Source organism: Balaenoptera acutorostrata, chromosome 3 (genome assembly GCF_949987535.1).
Source record: "Balaenoptera acutorostrata chromosome 3, mBalAcu1.1, whole genome shotgun sequence".
In the NCBI taxonomy this organism is placed as follows: Eukaryota; Metazoa; Chordata; class Mammalia; order Artiodactyla; family Balaenopteridae; genus Balaenoptera; species Balaenoptera acutorostrata.
Genome location: NC_080066.1, coordinates 139531938 through 139559549, shown reverse-complemented (window position 1 = coordinate 139559549; position 27612 = coordinate 139531938). Strand labels below are relative to the sequence as shown.

Genomic DNA, 27612 nt, shown 5'->3' with positions numbered 1-27612 from the left:
CCAGGCAGGCAAACTGAGCAACAGCAGGGCAGGCAGCCCAGGGTAGGAGGTTTGAGCTGCAGAGCTTCGGGAACCCAGCTAAGGATTAGGATTTAGGCCAGACATCTGGAAATAGGCACAGGCCACCAGCAGAATGAAACTTCTAATGTGCCATCGGCTTTCTGAAACAGAAGCCTCTTTTAATTTTTTTAAGGGGCTTCCTGATGCTGGCTTGCTTGGGATCAAATCTGGCATCAAGAAATAGGCATAATTCTAGCATCTGCTCCTTACTACACCTATTTGAGATAGGCATGGTCAGTATTATTATCATTATCTCCATTTTACTGCTGGGCCCTCTGAAGCTGAGACGGGTTAAGTGATTGCCACATATTACCAGTAAGTAAGTGACAGAGTCTTCAGACTTCAAGTCTGGCACTTGTTTGACTGAGGAGAGTGTGGGTCAAAGTCGAATCACGTGGCTGGAGCAGGGGAAACATAGAGTTAAGCTGTACGTAGTTCTCTAGAGCCCTTCCCTATCAAAGCTGGAAGATGGGAAGAAAGTGCTCATGGAAAGATTGTGTGGTTTATGCTCAGATTTTAGCACATAGGAATTTGGGAGAATTTTGTTACCTTTTATTGAACAAGTCTCATTAATGAAATCAGGAATTTTATACATTATGACAATTTTTTTTCCATGCCAAACTGTGCCCAGCTTTATTAAAGATACTTTTCATAAACAATCATGGTATTTCAGGCAGGATATGGGCAGACAATCATTAACAGTATACAACAACTTTCAAATGCCCTTTTTCAATGGACAGCCAAAATCAAAAAGCCACTATAAAACCCAATGAAGTCTTCATGTGATGCTCTGAACAGGGAAAGTTTAGAGTGAGGGTTGACATTTAACATTTAGCATGTTGTTTAACAACTTTTCACAAGCTGACCCTGACTTTCAGGAAATGGAAATGAAAATGGCAGAAGTGTCAATCTGAAGATCCACAATCTAAAAAAGGAACCGCTACTCTTTTGAGGGATGCCATCTCAAAGGTGACACTGGAAAGTCCAGGTTGCCTGACATACTGGTAACCAATTTTTGGGAGTCAGTTTCCAACAGGTCTCAGGGTTTAATAAGGGAGTCAAGTCTATGCTGAAGGTAGAGAGGGAGAAGAGGACATAAAAACTAATTTTAGTTTTTCCACGTTGCAAGGTGTTTGTGCCATGGTGGCTAATGTGTGTCAACATCAAGGAATCCCTCCTTCCTGGGAACCAAGAGGAAGTCTCTCAGAACTTGACAGGAAAGGAGTGTTTTCCCCACATCAGTCCAGCTTCGGAGACATCCTATTAGTGACATGTGACCTTCCCTCAGAAAACAACAATGAGGTGTTCTGTGTGCTAACAACATAGCTTAAAAAAAAAGTAAAACAAAATTCTGCATTTTTATAAAACTTGGTAAAAATAGTATTTCAAACAGTACGGTCACCGGAAGTACACAGTTATCAAAAATGCACACACCTCACTCGGCATCTCCAGCACCTTCAGCTTTCTGTGCCTGCTCTGTTTTGGCATCTGCATGTTCTGCAGGGTTATTCCCATCCTTGCCAGCATCAGCTTTCCTCTTTTTCCCTTTGGGTACCTCCTCTCCCTTCTTTGCAGGGGCCTTTTTAGGCTTGGGCTCTGGAGCAGGTTTAGCAGAGAACCTTGCAGATCTTCTCTGTGGTTTGTCCTTCATCTTGGCTTTATCTTCTTTAGTATCCCCTTCAGCCTTTCTCTTGGGCATGGTGGTGACGGTGGCAGGATGTAGGCATTGGACACAGGGATGCAGTGACGCAGACTTTTTGTCGGTCCAGGGGTCGCTCTCACCTCTTCTTCCATTTTGACAATTCTAATAATGCCTTGAAGTTGGGGATCTAGACTTCTCAGTTGGTGAATAAAAAATTAAAAGTTAAGATGCAATACAGTGGTTTCTTCAGCTAGTTGCTTGCCAGAACTTTTTGCTGCTGTAGTTCCTAAAACTGTATTTTGAAAAAAAAAAAAAAAAAATCAGCTACCTCAGGTTAAAGGGAAGGACTTCAGCAAGGGAGCTGTCACCGCATAACAGATTTCAAGAGTCACCACAAATACAAACATATGCATGGTAAATATTGATACTACACAACATCTTACTTTTCTCAAAATCACGTTTTGGGCAGTTTTAGGAAATGCTTGTGAAGTAAGGGGTGAACTCTCCACCCCCTATAAACTTAAATCATCAAAATAGGTGTCACAGAATCCAGAAAATAAAGCTGAAATGTCAGTAGAAGTCCATGGGCTCTCCTTCAAGATGTATTTATTTTACAAAGGCTTCTATACAACAAGAACAAGCAAAATTAATATAATAAACATAATGGTAGAATAGGAGAAAATATTTTCAATCATTTTGCCAGGTTTATGTTTATTACCTAAAAATACAAGTGCTTATAAATCTAAAAGAACTAAATTGATAATGAATAAATAGACACAATAGTTATCATCTGTTGAATGTTTGCTATATCCCAGATATTGGGTTTAGCGTTTTAAGAACATTATTTCATTTGATTCTTAAGCAACACTGCAGAGATGAATATTGTTATTATGCCTATTTGGCATATGAAGTACATTAAGCTTAGAGAAGGTAAATAATTGTTCAAAATGACATAAAAGAAAAAAAAACCCCAGTAAATCAGTTTTTGAAAACTGTTTAACATCATAGTAAAGAGAGGAGAATTAGGCACTGGTTTTTATCTATTCAACTAGCAAAATTAGAGAAGACGCTGAAATGTGCTGCTGACAAAGCTGTGGGTAGTTAGGTACACACTCCAGCATCAGCATTGCAGGATCCCAGCCAGCTGGATGTTCCCGGAGGCGTGGAAATGCTTATACTATTAAACCAGTACTCCCACTCTTCAGAAATTTCCTTATAGAAAAATCAAAGGAAGAATAAATGTGTAGATAGGTAGGTAGACAGATGTTTTAGTGTATTGACAATTGTCCATTAATAAGGAGGTGGTTAAGGGCGTCATGGCATATTTATTAAGAGGGCAGCATGACTGTCTTTATAAACAAGAAACATGAAGATCATCTTCTTCAGGACATCCCCTTTGTCAGGACTATGGAATGCATGGTTATATTGACAGACAGTTGGAGGAGAGTATAGGGCACCTTGATGGTTTTTTAAGAAACTGATCCGAGTACGTCTTTTTTCCTGCCTTAAAAAAAAAAAAAAAAGGCACCTCTCCCCACCCTGAAGCATCATCTTGTTTCGGTCATCCTGCATATAGTCTCATGGTATCTTTTATTTTTTCCTCATAGTTCTTATCACCATTTGTAATTACTTTTTCATTTTCCTTGCTACTAGTTTGTTAATGTCTGTTTAACTAGACATTAGCTAGAGGTCCCGTGAGGACAGGGACGATCACTCTTGTAACCCCCAATCTTGGTTGAGTGCTTGTCACACACAGGCACTTAGTAACGATTTCCTGAATAAGTGGGTGCATATATATTAGGACTTGAACTCTATGTTTGACTATTGCCTTCAAAGCAGAAATATTTCTTATGATGCCCCCTCCTGTTTTCTAGTAAGTTCACCACATACTGTTCATCATGCTGAGATCTGCTTTTAAAACATACATAAAATAAGCCTTACTAGTACTGAGTATTTTATAATTTAATCCTTCACAGTATTATTATTGTACCACTTCCCTTCCGCCTCCTCCAGACCTTCTGGATATTGGTCACAACTTGGTTTGAGTATTCCATCTCAAAGCTCATTTCCATGTGCAACAAATATTCATTAAGCCCCTACTTTGTCTCAGGCACTATGTGAGATGCTGGAGATACAGAGCTAAATCTGATTTCATTCTGATTCCTTAGATGTACCTCGGGAATTGGAGAAGGCAGACAATGAGCTACATTACCATGTGGTCAGCTCTGTAGCAATAGAGAAGTGGACAGGATGCTATTGGAGATGCGTGAGGATAGACAGCAGCTTCCCGGGGAATGGCTATTTTGTTCTTTACAAAAAGTCTGAATCAGCATTAATTAATCATTTGAGTACCTATTGTATTCGCAAGCGTGTTTATGTGTATGTGTATTTGCACCCCCCTTAGTCTCTCAGATTATACATGTAGCATTAAAGATAATCATAAAAGAAATTGGAAACAAGGATCCTACATCAAGCATCAGGGAGAAATTGTGCTTCTGTGTATTAGCGGAGGTTGGGTAAAATAAGTGAGGTGGGGATTAATCAGGGAAGTACATGGAGGTACTTCATATTTCTGTCTAAGGAAGGACAGGTGGCACAAGTGACTGCACAGTGGCAGGGACAAGGGGCCCTGCTAGCAGAAGTAGTACCCTGAGGAAAGGCACGAAGGTGGGAGTTGGTAAACAACACAGAAAATGGAGAGCAGATTACCTGGGCAGCTGGAGAAGGATGCAGATAGACAAAGGGCCTCTGGGGTCCTCCCAGGCCTGGGAATCAGCATTAAGGAAATAAGGAAGAAAGGGAGACTCTAAGAAGGGAGGTAGGGTACTGAACAGGCTGACCGCAAGATCGGGGCTGGGAAGGGAGGAATGGGAAATCAGTATGAGATGGGAGAAAGGCTGAGCGGTGGAAAGCTTGACATGGAAGGAGAGCTACCATGGGGCACCTTTGTGTTCCCAGGAGGGCACAGAGATTCTAGGTGTCCGTAGATACCTTCTGCAGAATTGCCGGCTCAGTAGGCATTGGTTGATGGACCAGGAGCTGGTGGAGAGAGTGGGAGTTGAGAGGTGAAGACAGTCTAGATTACCATCTAAGAATCTTGGTCTGAAGAGAATGAAGTAGAGAGACCCTGGCAACTGCAGCAGTATGTAGGGTTCAGGAGGGGAATTTTGAAGTCAGGAGAGAGATTTAAGTTTGAGAGGGAGAGGGGATGAGCAATGCAGTGCCGTCTCCAAGGAAGCAGCAGGGAGGGCTCCTGTGGGCTGGAGGGAGATTTGCAGTCTGTATTGGGGGACCCCAAAGAGTCTTCTTTAGTTATTCCAGAGCTATCACCCTCAGAAGGTAAAATCCGAGAGAGAAAATTCTGTTTAAAATTGTAGAATGGAGCTTTACACAGTGCAGTGTGCAGCAGGGTAAAGAATAAACATTAGGAGGGGCGTCAGTGCCTGTGGCAGTGACCTTAAAGAAGAAAGCTCTCTGAGAAGAAATCATTTTTCAGAGTAACTATGAACTGTCTTGCTCTAAGTGGTTGCATCTCAGGAGTAATTTATTACATGCCCTGTTTGGAGTAAGTGAGTAATGCACAAGACTTTTGAGTCTTGAGCAATATAAAATAGCCCAGACACACTGTTGTGAGAGATATATAATCTTGGCTTTAAATGTTACTATTTCTGCTGTTTTAACAAAGTAGCTGATTCTAACTATTACAGAGCAAAAATTTCAAAAATACTGTATATGAGAAAATCATACAGAAGACAAATCAGGATAATTTGTTCCTTTTCAGAATAAAATTATCCCAGAGAGAACTTGGCTGCCATTCTAAACCATGGACTTTCTATATTTCTTTGTTTGTTTGGGTAGCCTGTTATTAGCCTAAAATCATTGAATTTGCTTTACGTAGTAAATGAATGACACCATGCATAGAATAATTTTTAGCATTTCCAATCAGGGTTTTCCCAAAGACTACTTTGAAGTAGCCCCCAGTCTGGCTTGCTAAAGCCATAGATGCACTGATGTACTATTGCTTGCAAAAATGAGTTAATGGGTTAAAAAAAATGAGATGGAGTGGGCCTTGTGAGAAGTTCATTTAGCTAGTCCTTTCCGTAGTCTTTCTCTACATTGGGCTGATGACTCTTTCCAGAGAAGTGCTGACTTTACATCTTCAGAGCTTGTGCTTTCAGATGTAGAGCAGGTACTGGGCTGTTGCTCAGCGAGGACCCCATGCACACCTGCCCTGGCCCCATTCTAGGACAAGTGGAGCCCCTCACTGCCAATCCAATATGCAGTCAGCTAGAAATCAGGCTTTCAGCTCACTTCTCTACAGTAGCTTTGTTGATGCCCAACTTTTAGCCTCTGACTCTGTTGCCTGCCCTGATGTATATATAATACAGGAAAAGCCTTAGTTGACCTTCCTAGATTTTTTTCCCTTGGGTGCCTAGCCCTGGGTTATCTGTTGAGGCCTTCAGCTAATGTGCATGTTCTATCTTTTTCCCTTCACCTTTCCCTCATTTTCCTGCCTGAGATGTGGACATGATGTGTCCACATCCCAGGGTGCAGCATGCCCCCAGGGGCATGAGGGAGAGTCCATATTTTAAACAAGACTTTGTGGAAAGACAGAAGGAGTCTGGGCCTTTCATGAGTCCCAGCCTGGGACTGTTCTACACCTAGACTTCTTTTACTTAAGGAAATTAAACCCAAAAGTAGGATTTCTGATAACTTGTAGTTAAATGCAGTCTCAACTGCTTAATCTCCCCATCAACTTTAGAAGTGGTCGTCAAACCTTTTTTTTTTTTTTTTTAAATTTTATTTATTTATTTATTTATTTATTTATTTTTGGCTGTGCTGGGTCTTCGGTTCGTGCGAGGGCTTTCTCTAGTTGCGGCAAGTGGGGGCCACTCTTCATCGCGGTGCGGGGACCGCTCTTCATCGCGGTGCGCGGGCCTTTCACTATCTCGGCCCCTCCCGTTGCGGGGCACAGGCTCCAGACGCGCAGGCTCAGCAGCTGTGGCTCACGGGCCCAGCTGCTCCGTGGCATGTGGGATCTTCCCAGACCAGGTCAAACCTTTTTGATCATGATGTCTATCAATAAAAATTTTGAACATGTATTTATATATATTAATTTGTATTTTTAATTATTTATAAACTACATGTACTGATATGTTAGACATAGAGAAAAAGGAATAAGTTAAAGACAAGAAACATATTTTAAAATAATATTGTATTTTATTCTTTTTATTAACAATACAAAAATTTTTTTTAACTTTTGATACTGAGCAACATGATTGCAATTTAATATGCTTTCGAATTTTTTGAAAATCTAAGCCTAACACCTTTTGATTGAATGATCTCAAGGTCTGTCTTCAAGGTTAGTTTAGCTCTATGCTTGGTTTTATTGTCTGTCAAGTCTGAAAAAGATACCTGACAAAGACACGTATTTCCAAAAGGAATAAGTAAATCATTGGTTGAACTTATTATATCTAGGTACTCAGTTTTCAATCCCATCCCTCAACAATGCAAAGGTTTTTTTTTTTTTTTATTGAATTTGGCCAGTAAACCTCCATCTTCCCTGATGACTTTCCCTGCAAACTAACTGGAAGTGATGCTCTTTATACATTTAACAATTGGTTTCAAAACCTACTGACAGAAACTCCTCATGTCGAAGATTTTTAGACGGATTGGAAAATTCAGTTTCCAATTTAATATGTGCAGGTTTGAGAGTTTTTATATATGACACATATCATTTTCAGCAAAAAATTACCCAATAATGGAATCATTTCCAATTATTCATTTTCAAAATGCTCCCTTCAGAGCTGTTCTCTTTTGAAAAGCCATTATTTCCTCCCTTGTGGTTAAAGGGAGAGTTTTTATGTCTACTTAGTACCGTATTACAGAAAGCATTTGTCATATCAGGAGAGGTCCAAATTTAGCTTACTTGTCTTCTTTTGTGAAATAAAAATGGATAACTCAACTTAAAGTTCAATAAATCTTTTATTTTCTTTACAATGAGATAACCTGCAAACCTTGATTTGATGTAAAAGATTTTCTTGGTCACTTTCCATCTCATTGCAAATTACTGAAAGATTATGCTGTATTTCATTTTGTTGTTTTTGTAATTTTAAGTAGGCAGTTCTGCTATAAAGCTTATTTGAAAATGTGAGTTTGTTCCAATGCAATTGATATTTTAGGGAATACTTTGAGTATAACACAAATTTTGTGTTTGCTTATGCACGGTTTCATCCACGAGAAACACCTGGGTGAAACACCTATGTGAATCTGGGTGAATGCAGAAAATAGCTGAATCAGGACACATACACATACACACACACACCCTCAAACATTTATTAGCTGCCTCAGTTTACCACGTTGTGTGTTATGAGTCATACTTATTCACATCTGGTGTTATAACTTTCCATCCAGTTTCAGATAACCCTCCTTCACCACTGCACAATAATCCACAAGCTGCAACACAAACCTTCAGGCCTCTTTCAAGGGACAGGGCCATATCTATTATATATTTATGTATGTCTTAGCCATTTAACACATGTAAAACTGTGCTTCTGGTTTTATTAAAATTTTATGTCTTTTTAAAACAATCTGACACTGACAAAGTTTTTGAGCGTTGTGCTCATTTTCTTCATAAGCCCTGTGATTTTTATTGCGATTTTGCGTAGTGTGGTGCTGTGATTTTTAAGAATGCATGTCATGTTATAGCAGAACTGACTATACACTGATGACCTCTAGTAGCAGTTTGTGCAATCCTGGCTTTAACTTCTTTGTAGCAATGGTTTGCTTGTGAATGATTCAGTAATGGGTTTCACATTGAGATGCTATCACTGCAACCTTCCTTCCTTTTCTCTTTCCTGACAAAAGAAGTATTTATAGTAATTCCGATTTAATTGGTCTGGGAAGGGACCTGGCCATGGACATTTTTAAAAACACACCCAGTTAATTCTAATGAGAACTTTGGGTTGAGAATCACTGCTTCATATATCACCAGAAGTAACTCTTTGTGTATATTTTACTTGAAACAGATACTAGCAAATACCATAAGCTGAGACATGTTGAAACCCCAGTATTTTCATCCAACTGTGTAGCAAACCTCCCATATTGTATAATTTGTACTAATACACATCTCTTCAAATATGCAGCAATGTTTAAAAAATTTTTTTTGGCTGCGCTGCACGGGTTGCAGGATCTTATCTCCCCAACCAAGGATAGAACCTGGGACACCAGCAGTGAAAGCCTGGAATCCTAACCACCGGACTGCCAGGGAATTCCCACAGCAATATTTTTAATGCATCTTCCAACGGCATTTTCTGGGTTGAAGCACATATAATATTAAGTAGCACTGAAAAAACTGTAATGTTTACCTCCATGTTTAGGATGCTCAGTTTTTAAATGTCTGGCAAATTGTGGTGACTTGACACCAACATTAGCTAATATCTCAAGAGTTAGCAGACACTTATAATGAGGTTCATCTTTACCAAGGGTGGATATAGATCCATATTTCAATTAACAAGGAAATGAATTCTTGTGGCTAGATCTGATTAAATTGTCATTGATTTTAGCTTATAATGTGGCTGATTGAAGAGATGGACTAAATATGTCAGCCCATTTTCAGGTCATTTGTTTGTATTTGCATCATTACTGCTATTGTCAGCCTGTGGTTTCTGGAATCTTTTTAAGCCAATTGTCCGTATTGTAAGAGTTAGCTTAATAAAACAAGGTAGTATAATCTGTGCATATTCTTAACTGAGTGCTCATAGATTGTAATGTTACAACATGCTGAAAGCCCACCAGTGATTGAGGAGCTTAGCACTGTTCCCTGGGGAATGCCCGTATTCTGTGTGACACAGGATCATTAAAATACAGATCAAGTGGGGGAGGCAGTGTCAATCCATATATTAGATGTTAATCAAGTTAAATTATGATTTTTTCCTGTCACAGAAGACCTTTAATGGTCTCCTATTTATGGTTCTTTTGTTCATTTGTCCTGTTAGAGTTGAATAGACCGTAATAACTTATCTGACATAACAAAGAATGCCACAGGTACAACAGATTAACCTGGCGGGTGGCCCAGGAATAAGGGTGTCACAAGAGAATCACTTAACAGAAGGGCCACAGACCTGGAGACCAGTCTCAGCCACCTGTCACTCCCCACACCCAGGATCCACTCACAGTGCCAGGCTAAGCGCCGGCTCCTATTGGAAAGGAAGACGCAGCCCCCTCCCCTGGCATCTGTGGCTAGACCCTAACACTGAGCAGAGATGCTCCAGGAAGATGGTCCATTCTACACTCATCCCCTGAGTGCTCTCAGACCTGCAGGATTCCTCCAGAGACCCTTTAAGCAGCAAATTTCCCTCGAGCAATTCTAAACGGATTCCATTCCCACATTTGTGGTCAACTGATTGTGTGGGCAACAGGCGGGTCCCTGAAGAGAGGCTGGTCCCCCACCTTCAATCCCCCAAATTCTCTTCCTACCGGCCTGCCCCTCTGCCCAGGTCCCTCACCAGGGCTGACTAAGAGGTGGGCACTTTGGGAAGACTTGGACCAGCCCTTGGCACAGAATCCTGCCTGGCCCCCACCCAGGGTATTCCAGGTGAAAATGTGAGACTCAGGGCACAGCACGCCACGTGACGTGGGAGAAATGGTGCCAAGTGCTATTCTGTGTTCAGTCCAAGTGTGCCCTTGGGAACCTGACCTCAGTTTCTCCTTGTGTAAGGTGGAGATAGTGCCAGGCTCTGCCCACCTCAAGGGATTATTGCAAGGGTCATGGGAGAGGTGGGTATGAAGGGGGGCTCACAAATTCAGGGTGCGGTCATGGCCTGCAATAAAGCCTACATATTTGTTTGTATATTCCAATATATTTTTCTAGTGCCACAATGGATTGCCTTCTGTGCCTCTCTTTGGAGACCACTGAGTACAACCAAAATTTAGGCTCCTGTGGAGAGATCCAAGGGTCTCTATCTTTTGGCCTGTACCAACCATTCCAGCTATAGTCTGGGTCAATCCCAGGTTCACAGTTGATGCTTCAGCATCAGTGAATCATTTACTTCTCTGCACACACCATGTTTTGCTGCCACAGAAACCTTTCCTGACTGTCCCTTCCTGCTGATTTTGCAGTGTACCCATAGCCATATGTCTAACACTCCATGTACACGTTATTTTAGAATATTTTTGTTGTTTTTACTTCCCCCAGTGACCTAGAACTCCTTGATAACGAGGAATTGAATGCCAAGAACTGTGAGGAGTTGGAGGTTCTATCCTGCTTGCAAGCTAACAAGCTAGCCTGCCACAGTTTCGTGGAAGCTGACAGAGGACTGGGGACTCCTGGGTCAGAGACAGAGGACATATTTACTCACAGCACAGCAGGCAGCATGTGCTTCATGTTTGCGTCAGTTCCCTGCCCCCAGATCCCAGACCCCATGGGGGCGATGCAGAGCAGCCCAGGTGGATGCTGCACACAGGATGGGCTTGTGTCACAGCCCAGGAACTCTGAACTTAGGAAATCCTCCAATCTAAGGGACCGCCAGCAAACCTGTCCCACTTTTGCCCCCCAAGGGAGACTTCATGTTCTGGATGGGAAACAAATCTGCCCCTGCTTGGGAGGGAGACTCTTCCTATCTTCCAAGGCTGTTTGCTACACACACATTCTTGAAAGGGTAGTCAACAAGCCGTCAATACCTCATCATAAGACATGCGGAATTACGAAGAGACCCATGGAGATTTATATCCCAATATTAATCTTCTTTTCTCTGGCAGCTAGCACAGGGTTGGGAATGTAGTGGGTACTCAGTAAATATTTGTTGAAGAATGAGTGAAAGCAGCTGGAAATTTTTTTAAAAATCTTTGAGAGGAAGTGAAAAAGTCCCTATTTGAGAAGTTTTCCCTTTAAAATCCTTGGACAGAGACCAATTTCTTTTAGTTCTTTTTTTTTAATTAATTAATTAATTTATTTATTTTTATTTTTTATTTTTTTTTAATTTATTTATTTTTGGCTGCGTTGGGTCTTTGTTTCTGCACGCAGGCTTTCTTTAGTTGCGGCGAGCGGGGGCTACTCTTCGTTGCAGTGCGCAGGCTTCTCATTGCAGTGGCTTCTCTTGTTGCGGAGCACGGGCTCTAGGCGCGCGGGCTTCAGTAGTTGTGGCACATGGGCTCAGTAGTTGTGGCTCGTGAGCTCTAGAGCACAGGCTCAGTAGTTGTGGCGCACGGGCTTAGTTGCTCCGTGGCATGTGGGATCTTCCCGGACCAGGGCTTGAACCTGTGTCCCCTGCATTGGCAGGCGGACTCCCAACCACTGCGCCACCAGGCAAGCCCCTAGTATTTTTTTTTTAAAACCATGAAAATCAACCTGAAACTCTCTTACTACTTTATCAGGAACAGCTGGGGCCTCTGCTGTGCGCTCTTCACTGAGTCAGTCCTCAGCCTTAGTTTTAGCTGCTCTGTAGGGTGGGCCCAAAGTAGGGAGACCTTCATAGGAAAACCTCTGGCCAAACTGCCAGGCAGCCTGTGAAACTCTGTTCTTTCCTGTCCATTGGATAAGTTAAAGCTAAGTACCAAATACTGATGCTCATGATAAGGAAAGACAATTAGCAGATTTACTAGTTATACTCCTGTTTACCCTTATATCCCACTAAGCCATTAATTTGTATAATTATGGCCTTTTGCTTTGGCTCAGTGATATCGGAATAAGAAAAGTATTTGCCAAACCTTATTCCCTGCTGTAAAATGTTGGGACATTCCAACATGCTTATAGATATGAAAACACACTTTTAGTCATTGTTAGTAAGAACAATTAATAATGTGCCTTAGGGTATATTGAAGGAGCAGGGTTCATAGGCTTCGAACAAAACCTTTATTCCCTCCTTACCCCTTTCCAACCTGCTTTGTGGGACTGGTTCTTCCTTGCTTTTTTGGATGCACGCTAGAGTGATTCCATAACTTTTCTGGTCACTCTGGGAAAACAAAAGGTCCTCAGCAACCTCAAGGGGCAAACACATAGTCACATATTGCAATCAAAACGTCACGTCCTTGTAAACTTCATCCCAGTTTCTTTTAAAGTTAAAGCTTTTCCCTATCACAAATCAGAGCTATTCCGTGTGGGAGGCTGCAGTGGAAAAGAGGGGACCAGTCAGTTTTTCTGTTAATTCGGCCAGGTCCTAGCACAGCTTGTGACTTTCCAGGGTAAAAGTGGGGCTGGAGAGAGGAAGGGTCAGGAAAGATTTCACTTGAATGACAATGATGTAAAAGCCTGTTGACTTCCTCTGAGTGTGGCAAGTATTTAAAGCTTTTATGGAGTATTGTGGGTTCTTTGTAGATCACCCCCATCCCTAAAGATCTCTCATCTGCAGTTCCTTTGGATCTCTAGTGGATTTTCACATCCTGAGGATCAACTCAGGCCTCATTTTCCCAAAGTCTCCTAGTAGTTCTAGGCTGACCTCTGGGGCTGGATCCAAGACAACTTCATGTCACCTTTCCTTTGGCCATAGAAGGAGAATGCATCTACTTCCCAAACTTAGGGCTGCACTCTGCAGCCACGTACCTCCTCACTGGCCACCAGCCCACAGTGCTTCGGGCACTAGAACATGTACCAAGCTTGGACACGTTCTCCAGAAAGACCCTCTCATTTGACTTGAAATCACACCTCATTGAAATATTCCTTTCAGTTGCTAACTGTCTCAGTCTCTCCAACGTTAACACTTTTATCATGTTGAATGAGTTACGGGCAAAGAGTTACACAGCTTGTTTTCCCATTTCCTTTGGAATATGGGAGTTCTCGCTACCTATTTCGTTCTCAGCCTTTTGGAGCCTCAGCCAAATCTGAGATAAAGAATCTCATTTAAAAAATTTAGCTTTGAAAGGTAAAATATAAAAATATACTGCAATTTATGTTAGTTCAATTTTAATCTACTGGATTATAGTCAGACTTTTCAAAAATAAAAATGGTATCTCCGCAGATCAACTTTGAGGAAAAAGATGTATGATAATGAGAGAAGAAAGAAATATAGTTTTATGGGCTATGATTCATAATTTTATTAAATCAAATGTATATAATTGTTTGTCATTCATGTCATCCATAGCAGACATCCTCTGATGTCAGTTTTATGAAACCCTCTCATAGGACTGAATTCATCAACAAAATGAAATACATTATGCATTCTTTGTGTTTGTTTTGTGCTCATTCCTTTTAGGGTCTTTGATGTCATTTGGGAAGTACCTGATAAGGTAGAATTCATAATGTCCCCTTTCTCTTTTTTAAATAAATTTACTTATTTTATTTATTTATTTTAGGCTACGTTGGGTCTTCATTGCTGGGCGCGGGCTTTCTCTAGTTGCAGAGAGTAGGGGCTACTCTTCATTGCGGTGTGCAGGCTTCTCATTGCAGTGGCTTCTCTTGTTGCAGAGCACAGGTTCTAGGCGCAGGCTTCAGTAGTTGTGGCTCGTGGGCTCAGTAGTTGTGGCTCGCAGGATCTAGAGCACAGGCTCAGTAGTTGTGGCACACGGGATTAGTTGCTCCGCAGCATGTGGGATCTTCCCTGACCAGGGCTCGAACCCGTGTCCTCTGCATTGGCAGGCGGATTCTTAACCACTGTGCCACCAGGGAAGCCCTGTCCCCTTTCATTTTAAAATTTTGGATGTATCATCTTGGGAACCCAACTGATGAAAAACAAAGGCTTTCACAGAAGAAACTTTTTGGGCAGTTTTTTAGGTCAAACTTTTGTTTTATCATAATTAGGGTTTATGACACTGTGTAGGCCTTCTAGGAAAACACTCATTTATGGATGTGATTAATCTGAGCATCAGTGTTTAGTTCTAAGCTGTTTTATGGTCCTAAGGTTTATCCTTTGCTATAAATCAGGGCCTTGTGGTGGGGCAGGTGGGCAGCCATGGTTCAATCCCAGTCAGAATGTCCAGGGAGAGACCTGGCCACACACAGTTAGGTTCTTAGGTGCTCCACACTGGGGACCTCCCTCTCTTCCCCTACCTTGCTTAAGTCTGTGAGCCTGTCTGCCAGAAACTATTTTGGAATTTGGGGATAGAGCAGCGAAGAAAGAAAAGTCTTTGCTATTATGGAGTTTACGTTCTAGTGGGGATGGGATAGTACAGTAAACAAACAGTATCAGAGTATGTAAGTATCAGAAAGAAAAATGACCAGAATAAGGAGATAGAGACTAGGACTTGGGGATGCTGTTTCAGATGCGGTGATTAAGGAAGGCATCCCTGTGGAAGGGATCTTTGAATAGATGACACTATACATGAAGAGATACAACATTATTTGAAGAGAGATTGCGATATATATCTAAAATACAGATGTATAAATATATCTAATATCTATACTTAGATATTAGAGAAAACCCCACTATTTTCAGTTCTTCCCATGCTGTTCCAAGTAACACTCATGAGTAACACATGAAAAAATGTATCCCATAATCGAATATGCTTGGAGTTAGACAGTGCTTAGCAAACTTCTGAGGCCCATTAATGTGCTCTTCCATCTTATGCAGCATTTCCCAGGTGTATCTGAGTATGGGAACATCTCATAACTCACTTGCATTCTAAAGAAATCAGTCTGGGAAATGGTGTCTGGATATAGCACGTCATGGACAACTGAAGTTTTTGAAGCAACTGGTAAAGTTACTAGTGTTGAATGAAATCTGCAAAAAAAATGAGCTATTTTTTCTCTTTGGTTCCATTTATTTACTAGTAAAAATAAAGTCGTGAAAAATTAGAGGATTGATAATTGAAACCTTTTAAAACAGAATTGTGACTTTTTTAGAGGGAGGGGCTAGAACATTCCTAGTCAAAATGTGGACCACGGTCTAGCAGCATCAGCGTCACTCGGGAGCTTGTTTGAAATACACAATTTTGGGCCAAGCCAAAGACCTCCTGAATCCCTATCTGTACGGTGCTAGAAAAAGGCGTGGCACTAGGCAGTAGAATGGAATATGACTTTCTGCATGTCATTTTACATCAGGGAATGCGATTTAAATCCATTTGAATTTAAATCTATTTTAATAGAATTTAATAGAATTTTAATCTATTTAAATCTATCTGACTCTGAGCTGTAAGAGCATCTGAGTTTGCATTTGCTTCAATGACTGTTACAAAACTCAATCCAAATTCTGGTTGTTAATACATACTCTTTACATATAATGTTTATATGTAATTTCAGATGAAATAAGCATTTAGAGCTCAGTGATACATTTAGAATTTATACATTTAGCATTTAAGGTTTCCTTTAGTTACCATTTCCAGTATCCAAGCAGCCACAGCAAAGAAAGAGGCTTCTAGATTTGTCCAAAAGTTTCATCACTGGGAAGCTTCATAGGTTTTGCCCTCCCAGCATCTGACCGTAACCTAAACCAAAATCTCACTTGCTAAAATGGCAACTAATTTCAGTTGTATTAACAAATCTTTTTTCTTTATCCAGAATGATGTCGCCATCTTGCTAAGATAGATCACTTTTACAAAGAGGAGAAATGGAGTTGGGAATTTACAGGTGACATTTAATTCTCTCAGCTTTCACTCTGAAAAAAAAGAATCTACACAGCAATCCACCATCCCCTTGGTGAAACTGATAAAGATAACATGTCATTTACTCTGGGATAAACACCCAGGCCAAACAGAAAATAGCTGTCTATCTAAGTGAAATCACGAGGACAGGATGCCTCCTGTTCTCATTTGGCTAAAAACAGCTGGAGAGAGGACACCTGTAATCAGAGTCCCCTGGAGCTGTGATTCTGGCAGCTCGCCTGCTGCCCATTGAAGGGAGAGGGGGAGTCAGTTCCGTACGAGTCCCTGTGCTGTGTATGACTTGCCTCTACCCTCAAGGACTGTACCATGGAATGAATCCCTTTACAAGCTCATAGTTCAATACAGATGGGAAGTTTCCAGACCTTTCCTTTCATCCTCCAGGAAGGGAATGTGTATCTCAGGGAATGAATGGCCTATTTCCCTCAAAGGCCAGGTCTCCACAGTCAAAGCAAAGAATTAGGGCAACTATCCAGATAATTCAGGCCACCCAAATCTACTCTGGCCTGAATCATTCAAGTTAAAAAGCAACCTTCTTTGCAGGATCTGGTCCCCCACATAATTCAGAGGGGTCGAGAGCCCATAGCGTTTTCTGCCCTGGGAAATCGGCATCATTTACCGGCCCACACAAGCGAGAAGTAAGAGTATTAATGTGACCCACTTATTTCTGTCTTCTGGTTCTTTCTGCCTGGATACATTATACTTTGCTTTCCATTCTAAACAGCACTTTCCTTTCCTGAGCTGCACTACCTGTGACCTGAGAGAGAAACAATAGTAAATAGCACAAGAGGTAGTAAGCAGGTGGGTGGTTCTGAATCTCGACCTGGAGATTCAGAAATCTGAGGCCCCAGTACTCTATGCTTTGTTGTCTGTATGGGATAGAGACTCCATTTTTACACTGAGGGTTTTGTGTATTTATTTATGTATGATGACTTATTTATTTAAACGTTATTTTAGGATAGTTTTGGGTTCACAGAAAACTTGTCTTACAGGCTTCAAATTCCTCTCACTGTGGGATGCTGTTACCTTGTGCTTACTTGTGGTCATATAGTGGCAAATGGTTTTCCTCCATTTTGCTGCTTCACGCTCAGCTTGCAGCAGGCCCCGCCCATCTACTCCATGGAGGGGGTCTCTCCGTCTCTCTCCTTGCTTTTGCTTCTCCCCCCCACCAATAGACTTCATTTGCGTATTACTTGGAGCAAAGCTTTTGGTGGTGGAGGTAGGAATTCTCCTGGTGCAGCTCTAGTTTTAAGCAGGTCCTCTGTGCTTAGAGATAAAGTAAGGCTTCCTCAGCGTTCTTGTCTCTGTCCGCCTTAGGCCATCAAACTCTGCCTCATGTCTCTGGCAGTTCCTGGGAAGTACAGAATCCTCTCCCTCAGCCACCCCCAACCCCTGCCCATGACAGAAGACCTCTGCTGGGTCTTGGTACAGGATCCTGGTCCCCAAAGGTTTTCCTGCCCTTCTCCCAGCAGCAGAGGGCTCTTATTTCTACCTTTCTCCCAATGGCAATAGAGTTTTGCTTGAATCCTGGCAGTGGGAAGGTTTCTTATCCTCTTCCCCAGTGGTGTAAGGCATTTGCTTTGTAGGAGAGAAGATTCTCTTGAAGTGGTTGGTATCTCATGTCTGCCCCACCCTGGCAGCCAGTCACCACCTGCAAATCTGTGCCATCAAGTGGGGCTTTCATGGTCTGCCCTTTTCAGGTCTTTCTTATGAGCACTCAGTGGGGATCCATGGAGAAGAATGTCAACTCCCTACGTGTCTGGGACTCCTGGTTACTGTAAACTTACGCACTAGCCTATATTCAGCCTTCACAAATTTGCTAAAACTCTAGCTTATTTATTCTTTTATAGCGTCCATCTCTTCTTCCCATGCTCTATCAAAGGTAAAAGAGTTTGTGTGTCCTATATTTCCTTGGGGAGGACTCGTCCCTGTTGAAATTCAGCTCAGTTCATTGACTTACAACCTATGCTCTTTGATGGCCTTGAGAAAATTGATGATTTTGTAGATTATCCAAATTTTTCTCAGTGTTAGAATGGGAGTGATGTTCTCTTGAAGTTTTCTTCTTAAGAAGAAGCAGAATTTTCTTCTTCATGGTTATTATCATGAGTGAAATTTGATGAGTGTGGCTCACCAACTTATTCTCATTCCATAGGCATTTTGTTTTTGTTCAGACTGAGTGTCCTCCTTGGCCTCGTCTATGAGTGCCACTGGGAGAGAATTTTTAATTCTTCTGTATCATCTCAGATCATGAGGTAATACCTCAAGTTGTATAAAGCAGATTATATGTTTAGAACAATAGTACATTTGTTTATGCAGTCAAGTCATAAATCACTTGACCTCATTGGAAAGAATTATTACATTTTTAGAAAATTCAGACACACCAATCGCCTTAAAAGTCTGGGAATTGTTTTTCAAGTGACCTTGCAAATCACTGGCTGTCATTGGGGAGCTAAGAATCCTTTGCTGTTACCATTTTGCATCACTTTTTAAGTCCTCAGTATTTGAAATGCTTTTTCTGTAAGTTTATTAATTTCACCACCGTTGAAGACAGAATAATGCCCCCTTCCTTCAAAGATGTCCATGTAAATATGTTAAATTTTTAACAAAAATCTAGTTCATATTTACAGGTTTACTGAAACCTGTAAATATGTTACCTTATGTAGCAAAAGGGACTTTCAGGTGTGATTAAGTTTAGGGCATTAAAATGGAGAGATTATCTAGGTGGGCCCAGTGTAATCACAAAGGTCCTGATAAGAAAGAGGCAAGAGGATCAGAGTCAGGGAAGGAGATGTGATGATGGAAGCAGGGTCATAATGAGAGAGAGAGAGATTGGAAGATGCCACACTACCAACTATGAAGATGCAGTATGGGGCCATGAGCTAAGGAAAATAGGCAGCCACCTCCTGAAGGCAGAAAGGGCAAGGAGGCTGATTCTCTCCTAGGGCCTCCAGAAAGAACCTTTCCTTGTCAATATCTTGATTTTGGGACTCTGACCTTCAACATTATAAGGTAATACATTCATGTTGGTTAAGCCACTAAGTGGTAATTTGTTATAGCAGTAATAGGAAACTAATAATAAATTTTGAAAAGCTAACATCCAATTTGCCTTCATTGCATAAGAAAAGGAATTACCCAGTGGATGTGACCATTTTAAAGAACATTCAGTCAAGTGAACATTTAGTTAGTAATCTTGAAATGGGTCCTTTATAATATCATATGAACTGTAATGAATTTTGTCCTATGATAAATTAATGATAAATGATCCATTTTAACAGAAGGAGAAGAGTCATTTTAAGAGTCATGCCTTTTAGTGGCCTCTCTTCCTGGGAAAGTGGATACTAAACGCTTTATTCCAGAGATTTACTGTGATGCCCTGTTTTATCATGGATAATAATAGATGACACCCTTTCTTTATAACGGGGAATATATCTTGTTTTTTTCTGGCTTAATATTTAATACATTGTCTCTTCACTTTGGATGTGATGGCCATGATGGGTTAATGCCCCCTCAGAGCTGGGCCATTACCATTTGTAGTAGCAACAATAACAACAGCAGCAGCAACAACAATAATAATAAATGTCCATTTATTATGAGCCATGTACTATGTTAGGCACTTACACTTATCTCATAAAATCTATATAACTTTAGAAGTAAGTATTCTTATCCATATTTTACAGGTAATTGAAGCTCAGGAACCTGATGTAACTTGTCCAAGGTCATACAACTAATCAGTGGAAGAACTAGATTTGAATTAAGAGACATGTGCTTCTAAGTCTCATGATCCTCATCGCTATAAAACACTGCTCCTCAATCGTGCTAACAGGGATGGCACTAGGCAAAAGTAATGCAAAGGCAGAATTTTACCTTTAATATGACTCCAGTGCCTCCACTCCCATATAAGGAAGAGGCAGACCTAATGTCTTAAAGCAAAGAAATGGCTCTAATAATGGGCGGATAGTTGGCAGCATTCAGACGTGTTGGTGCATCTCTGTTTTCACGCCATGCAGGTACTCACCATTTTGGCTATGCTGAGAAGCATCCCTGGGTTACTCTTCTTACTGAATAGTAGGTTCTGGTTACTCGTTGCACAATGGACTTTTGAATAGCTGAAAAGAAAGGTCTCTCTACAGCTTCACAGGAGGGAAGACTGCTGGGCTGGATGTTGCACAAACTTTTCTGAATCAGAATCCACAGGTTCCCACTTTAATGTTTCCCAGTGTTGATATTTAGATGGCACAGCAGTTTGTGTTACCAGTACAAATAGTCCATTTCAATTAGGGAACCCAAGGTGGTTGTTAGGCAAGGGGATTTTCCCCATAGTAGTATATTACTGTCATATATTCTCTGTGCTTGTAGAAGTTGCTCAGAAAATGGTGCAGAGTAGTGGTGATGAAGATTTATTTCACGTTTAGCAATAGTTGGTTACATGGAGGAATTTCAAATTTCAAAGAGTTTGTTACATAAGAATTTCAGATTGTTTCATGCACAGTAAATCTTCCAAATAATCCTCTGTGGAAGCCAAAAGCTTGTGTTATTTCAAACAATCATGGGGGGAAATGTTCAGAGAATTCAGGTGACTCCCTTGTAATGTGAAGGAGTTACTCATGGATGACAATAATTTGCACTCAGTTCATTTACAACCTTAACACATCTGATCCTTTACTCATTCACTCAACAAATTTGTGTTGAATTTTTATCTTGGACAAGCCACTATTCTAGGCACAGAAGATATGAAGATGGACAGGATAAAATCACTGCCCCCCAGGAGCCCATATTTTAGTGAGTGAAAGAGGTCAGTAAATTAACAGTGAGAAATAATGTGATGGATGCAACCAGAGAGGATGATTTCTTTGGAGGGAATTAGAAGGAGTAACTAATACTGTTTGAAGAGGTTGGGGAAAACTTTCTTTATAAGGGAGGTGAAGCCTGAGCTGAATCTTGAAGAATGAGCAGTTAAACAGTGAGACCAGGCTGAGGTGGGAGTTTAAGTAAAGGCACAGAGACGTGAAACAGCATAGAATGTTCCTGCAGCTACAAGAACTGCTGTAAGGTTAGGGTGTATTGTGTTACAGGGATCCGCCAAGTAAACAAAAGACAGGACATTATTAAAGCCCCGTGTATCTTGCCAAGAAGGAGGGGTATTTTCCTGTAAGCACCGGGAACACTGAAGGTTTTAAAGAACAGAAAATGATATGATCAGTGCTTTATTGATCCACAGCATTGCCTATATTACCAGACTGAACACATCACAGGGGCGTGGATGTCTTGTCTCATTCTTCTTTATCTGCCCCAGTCCCTCACATAGTATTTGGGACATAGTTGGCAATTAATACATGATTTTTGGATTGATGTAGCTTACTTTAACAATTACATTTATTATAAAGCCCATTTCTGGTCTTTTCTGTTTCCCAAGTACATATTACATTCCTGAGTAGAGCTCATACTGGGCCATTGGGATGGCCAAAACAAACACATCTTCTGTGACATTAATCAGCAACAATTACATGTATATACAACTAAATCGTTCAGTCCAGGTAAACTATGTGCTGCATATATACCAAGTATCAGTGTCATGGTTTGGCCCTTTATCTTTCAGGGAACACCCTAATGAGTTGTTTGTTTTAAAACTCTACAAGTGAATGCAGCTTCCTAGGCACTGGGAAGTTATTCACAGTAAACTATGTAGATGAACACTAACAGATAATACAAACAGATGGATTTTATGTACTGGAACAAGTTCCGAATTCTGGCTAAGGTTACCATTGTCCATAAGACTTAACATGAATCTAGTTATTTCTAAATGGTTCAAAAAACAAACCATTCTCTAATTAACTGGCCTTAGAGAGTAAACCCCACATTTGTTATGCTACTACTTAAAAAAAAAAAACACTTAAATGTCATCAAGCGAAAACAATTTAGTCTAATTCCAGTTTGTTCTATCAAAAATTAAAATTAGTCACAGAATATTGAATATTGAAATTAGCCAGAGTTTGAACTTTAGTTGCTATGCACACAAACATACACACAATATGGAATTATTTTCTTGTAGAACTCAGCAGATGGAATTGAGACTGCTAGATTGGGGTAGATATTAAATAGGTTTAAAAGAACAAAATGGAAATGATTTTATAGATCGTAGAAGACAGATTATTGTACCCATAAGGGACAAACTGTGGTAAAGGTTAGGGTGCAGAACTGCTGGTTTTCTTCCAGTATCCATCCTTTTCTTCCCCCATAGTGGAAGACATGTTAGCTGGACATATGGCTGTCCAGACAAAGACTACGTATCTCAGTCTTTGTTATAGCTCAATGTGGCTATATGACCATCTTCTGGTCAGTAGAATATGACTGCGAGTAGTATTTGGTACTGTTACCGACCCTCCCCGAGTCAGTTCCCAGCAAGAGTCCTTCTGCCCATGTCACTCGCAACAATAAAAAAAGACCCAGGTGGGTTCGGAAGCAAAGGAAAGCTTCATGCTTTGATCAAAGAATGGAGAGGTAGAAGCTTCTGCTTCCAGAGTCCACGCTCTCCCAACAGGTCATGGGCGGGGCTGCAGGAGGGGAGGGGGCGGGGTTCTTACTGGGCTGGTGCAGCTGTGCAGCTCAGGCTCCAGATCCAGGTGCCGGGCGCAGCGTCTCTGCACACGGCCCGCCACCGCCGCCATCTTGAATTGAGTGTCCCGCGCCGCGCTTCTGCACGGAGCCCTGAAGCGGAGGTGCCGTCGCACCAGACACTCTGGTCTGAAGTGCCGAGGGCAGGGCCTCTTCCCATGGCCTCTTGTGCGCCAGGGAAACTAGATGAAGCACAAAGGAAAAGTAAATTAAAAAGGTCAGTCTTTATTTTATTACCCAGATTCTATTTTTATTTCCCAGGACTTGTTAATGGAGTTTGCTGGTGACACTACCTCTGAATTGTGCCCTTAAAAAAAAAAAAGGACACCTTTTCCTTCCTCTTTTTTCCCCTTCTTCATCCTTCATCCAGGAACATAGGCTTGGTAGTGAGTCACCTTCACCACACAGATGACACCACATTCAAGGTATGACAGTGCAACAAGGTCAAAAGAACCTGGGTCCCAACACCATGGAGTTGCCATATTGGTCCTGGACTAAGTCATTTTTATTTTGAATCTTTGTTGTAACAACGAAAACTTTAATACAGTTGGGAAGCAGGGGGAATATGCATCAGCCAAGCACCTTTGTGTTGCAAATAACAAACTCAGTTGAGACCGTCATAACAATAAAGAAGTCCATTGGCTGATGAAACTGGAAACTTGAGGTAGACAGGCTTCAGGGATGATTTAATATAGTGGCTTACATCACCTTCAGGGCTGTGATGCTTTTTGTCCATAATTCTTTCCATCTGTCTTCCTCTGTAAGTCAACAAGATATTGCTAGCAGCTCCTGGGACTACATGCATTCGATGTTAACATCCAGGGGATGGGGGTGGGGTGCAGTGGGATGGGGAGAGCTCGTGTGCCTCCACCATTGAACAAAGAAATTGAGTTTCGTTTTGACTGGAACAATTTTAGGTCACATGTCTACGCTTGAATAAGTCACTATGGCCAAGATAATGCTATATTCTTACTGACTTATCTTTGGGTTATCAATAACTGAGGTAAAGAGGATATACCATCCTGGATAGCTTCAGTCAGTGAGCATCCGTGGGACTGGAGGAAGGGTCAGTCTGACTCAAGATTCTGGTTGCTAGTCAGTGCTGCTCTGGGGAGGCACCTAGACAGCACCCACTGCTAAAGGTGGGCACACCTAAGGAAAGAGCGCGAGGCTTATGTGGCTTGGAGTGGAGTACACACGCTGTGGTGTAGGGCACTGTGTATAGAGTTGGGTGGGGCTGCTACAGAAAGTGTTTGCAAGTTCTGATCAGGATTTTGTATATACAATAACTTGGGCATTTGGGCTGAGTCTAAAGCAGGACTCAAAGAAGGTGATTTCTGACAGTAGCACAACAACAAGTATAAATCAGTATAATGGCCCTTAAGAAAGTCTAAGGGAATGTATGTCTGGGTAGATTTTTGATCTTGTTACTCTACATGTGTGTCTGTATAATCCTGAGAAGGTAATGATATTTTTTTGAATTCCCTGCTAAAAGGTCCTGGGCAAAGGGAATGAAAAATATGTGATTGAAAATTACAGAAAATTACCAGATTACTTACGTATAGTAATCAGTTTCTTACTAGATTTTTAAGGTTAGGAATTGTTGTCTTTGTTGTTGTTGCTCTTGATTTGATTTTGCTAAATTATCCAGACAGCTGACACAATCATCTGCTTTGCCTTGGCTCAACAGACCTGGAATGGAGCCCGGTGCTTCTGTACTTAAGAAAAAAAGTGTTGCATTTATAGTTTAACTCCACCTTTGATTCTAAGGGCAGCTGAAAGTAAAGGTGGAGACATAGTTTACATGTCCTGAACCATCAGACTGTGCCCAGCATAGAGCTCTGCTGTCACTTGGCAGGATGAATAAAACTGAGAAATCAAGTTTTTGTAGGAAAAAAAAAACTTAGTTCTGTTTAGAACAAAGTAAAATACTACATATTTGTTTTAAAAATGTGTGTTCTATGTTAATTAGTACTTAATAGCTCTGCTAATGCTAAGTTTGTTTCTCAGTAGAATTACTATGATGTGTGTTCTTCAGATTTTGCCAGTTTCAGTAATTTCTCCCTAGCATTGTCATGGTCTGACCTTGGGGCCAGAGTGGATCAATTGCTTAAAACAGTATTTTTAGAACCTTTTAAAAAATATCAGGCTAAAAGTGTCACATGATTTCAGGGAGGTTTTCATTGCCTTATTACTTTGTTGTTGGCACATGAAGTAATATAGTTCACTTCAATCTAGCATGACACAGAATGAAAAAGAAACTTTATTGTTCATCCTGGAGGCCACAAAAGAATATCTTTTTAACAGTTCTCTTTACTCATAGAAATACATTTACTGGAACTCTCAGGAAACCAAAGTATTATTGACCATTTCTTGCTTCCTGTTAGTACTTTCTGAAGGATTCTGCATTTAAATTCTATTTTTGAGGTCATAATATTCACCCTTAAGTGTGATTATGTTAGAAATATGTTGAGAACACATTGGTATTTTTGATGAAATGGGAATGACAGTGAATACAGAGAAAGCATGAAATGGGGGATTTTGATTCCTGTTTTCAGAATTGAGCCATAAAGAGTGTTGTTGATCCTGGTTTAAATTTCTTGGTGATACTAAGGCAGTTGTTATCTTGTCTTCTTTTGTAAATCCCTGAAGCTTACCCAGTTAAATATGTCCAGTTCTCTGTTTGGCTTTCATGTTTACTTACACTTGCACACACATCCATGCATGTTTTCTCAATAGATCTGTTACCTCAGAGCCTTTTTTTCCCCTCAGGTTGAATTGATAGCCTTTTATGTTTTCACCGTTGAAGAGTAAAACTTACTTACAGTTACTTTAGGGAGGAAAGTCCCTGATATATATAGCCTTAACTCTACTTCCAGGGGAAGATGGTGGAGTAAAGCCAATCACAGAATCTCCCTCTCCCAAAAGCCAACAGCATGCGCAAAGATTGAATACATTAAAAAACAGCAAAAAGTATGCTGGCTGCCATCAAATAAAGGCAGAGGTACAGCTTCCTGCAGTGTTAACAGCTGGGGAAAGAAAGAAGCACAAGACTCCAGGAAACTTCATGGCTCCTAATTTCATTCCTTTACTTCCTATTCCCTTTGAGGGAATAGAATGTGAATGGACAAAGTCCTAAGAAGTCTCTTCAGTACTCCTAAGTTTAGTTAGAAGCCCTTGAGAGAATTTGAAAATCCCTTTGTATGCCCTCAGTGTCTCACCAAAGAGAGAAAAAACATCAAGACTAACCTTTATGAAAATGACCAGGTGGAAGGAAAGCTGAGAGAGAATGGAGAGTGACTGTAATTACCCTGAGCAAATTATCTCCAGCCTTGATAGTGATTTAGCCAACTGGAGGATGAAGGGTAAAGTAAATGGGATAAGCAGGAGCCCAGAGGGTCCAATTGTTAGACCACAGGAGATGTTAATGTGGCCAAAATGCTTTTCTTTGGCCTCTGTTGGCTGGGAAGAGAGTGGGATCCGCTGTTGGGAAGAGGAGGGTGACACAGAGAAAGTAGACACTGGGCCTGTCTAAATGAAGCTTCCGTGGCTCTGCCGTTTTGGGAAACTGGGAAAATGAGTGTAATGTCCCTTGATACAGGGTGAATTAGAAAGTGTGCACCCAGATGCCAGCTCTTTATTTATCGAGAGCAGAAATGTGAAAGCAGCAGGCAGGTCGACTAGCCATAGCTTCTCACGGTCCCAGCTTCTCACGGTCCCAGCTGAACTCACCCCCGGATAGAACCTGAACTTCCTAACTCTCAGACTGAAAATAAAAGAAGATGAAGAGGGGTCCAATAATATGAAGGAGAGCTAAGAAGCAATTATATTGTCTTGACGGAGGACTGTTCAGGTTCAACATGAGCAAGGTGAAAGCAAACACAGGGAAACTAGGCAAGAGTGAAGGAGCAAAAAGGAAAGCAAAGGAGAGGATGATAGACTACCAATAAGAGGGAAAGAATTTGTTCTGAAAGAAAACTAGCTATGAAATGGAAACATATGATCTAAATGTTGCTTTTCTGTATAAAGAACTTTAGAGAGCATGAATTCAATGAAAACTGAAACAAAGACAAGATGATACAGCTACAGAATGAGATAAAAAGGGAAATGCCAGAGTCAAGGAAATTGAGGGCCGAAACAATGTTGTTACCCCGGTGACAAATAACTTGGAAATAGGAGGAAGAGGATAGTAATGGATAAAACCTGCAATAATGACATAGAAGAAAGGCTTGAAATAATCAGTAGGTGTAAAAGGGAAAGGTAGAGATTTAAACATTAGACAATAATAATTATGGAATTCAAAGATGATATAGCAAAAGGAAAATTGGTATATCTGAGTTAGAAATAGAACAAATGGGACAGAAAAAATACTAAAAGAAATTACCACCCCCCACCCCCCACCCCCCAATTCTGAAATAATTGATTCTCTAGATCAAAAGAACGTTGTACTATGTTCCAGGAAAAATTGATACAGAAGCCTCAATGCCAAGACACACATTCTCTGATTAAACTTTGAAGCTAGAGAATGAATTCTGCAAGCATCTTCCTCACACATAAAAACAAATCACCTACAAGTAGGAAAAATCAGACTCATCTCAGAATTCTCCAAGGTAACAATCAAAGCCGAAGGACAGTGGAGCAAAGTGTGCAGAGTTCTGAAGAAAGAATGATTTGAGAATTTAATATAATTATTAGTTTAAAATTTAATTATAAACAAGCAAAAAAGAACTCAATCCCCTATTGCTACCACTCAGAAATAAATACTATTA

The 27612-nt window shown here is 40.9% G+C and overlaps 2 protein-coding genes across 2 annotated transcripts in view; one reads left to right on the top strand and one right to left on the bottom strand.

Moving 5' to 3' along the window:
• The window catches only part of RTN1 (reticulon 1), a 254602-nt gene that overhangs the window by 44284 nt on the left and 182706 nt on the right, over window positions 1–27612 (top strand). The window lies entirely within an intron of this gene.
• Window positions 1496–1759, bottom strand: LOC103002977 (non-histone chromosomal protein HMG-17-like). The gene has a single exon (XM_057544628.1). It carries the CDS (start codon window positions 1757–1759, stop codon window positions 1496–1498), a length of 264 nt encoding a protein of 87 aa, XP_057400611.1.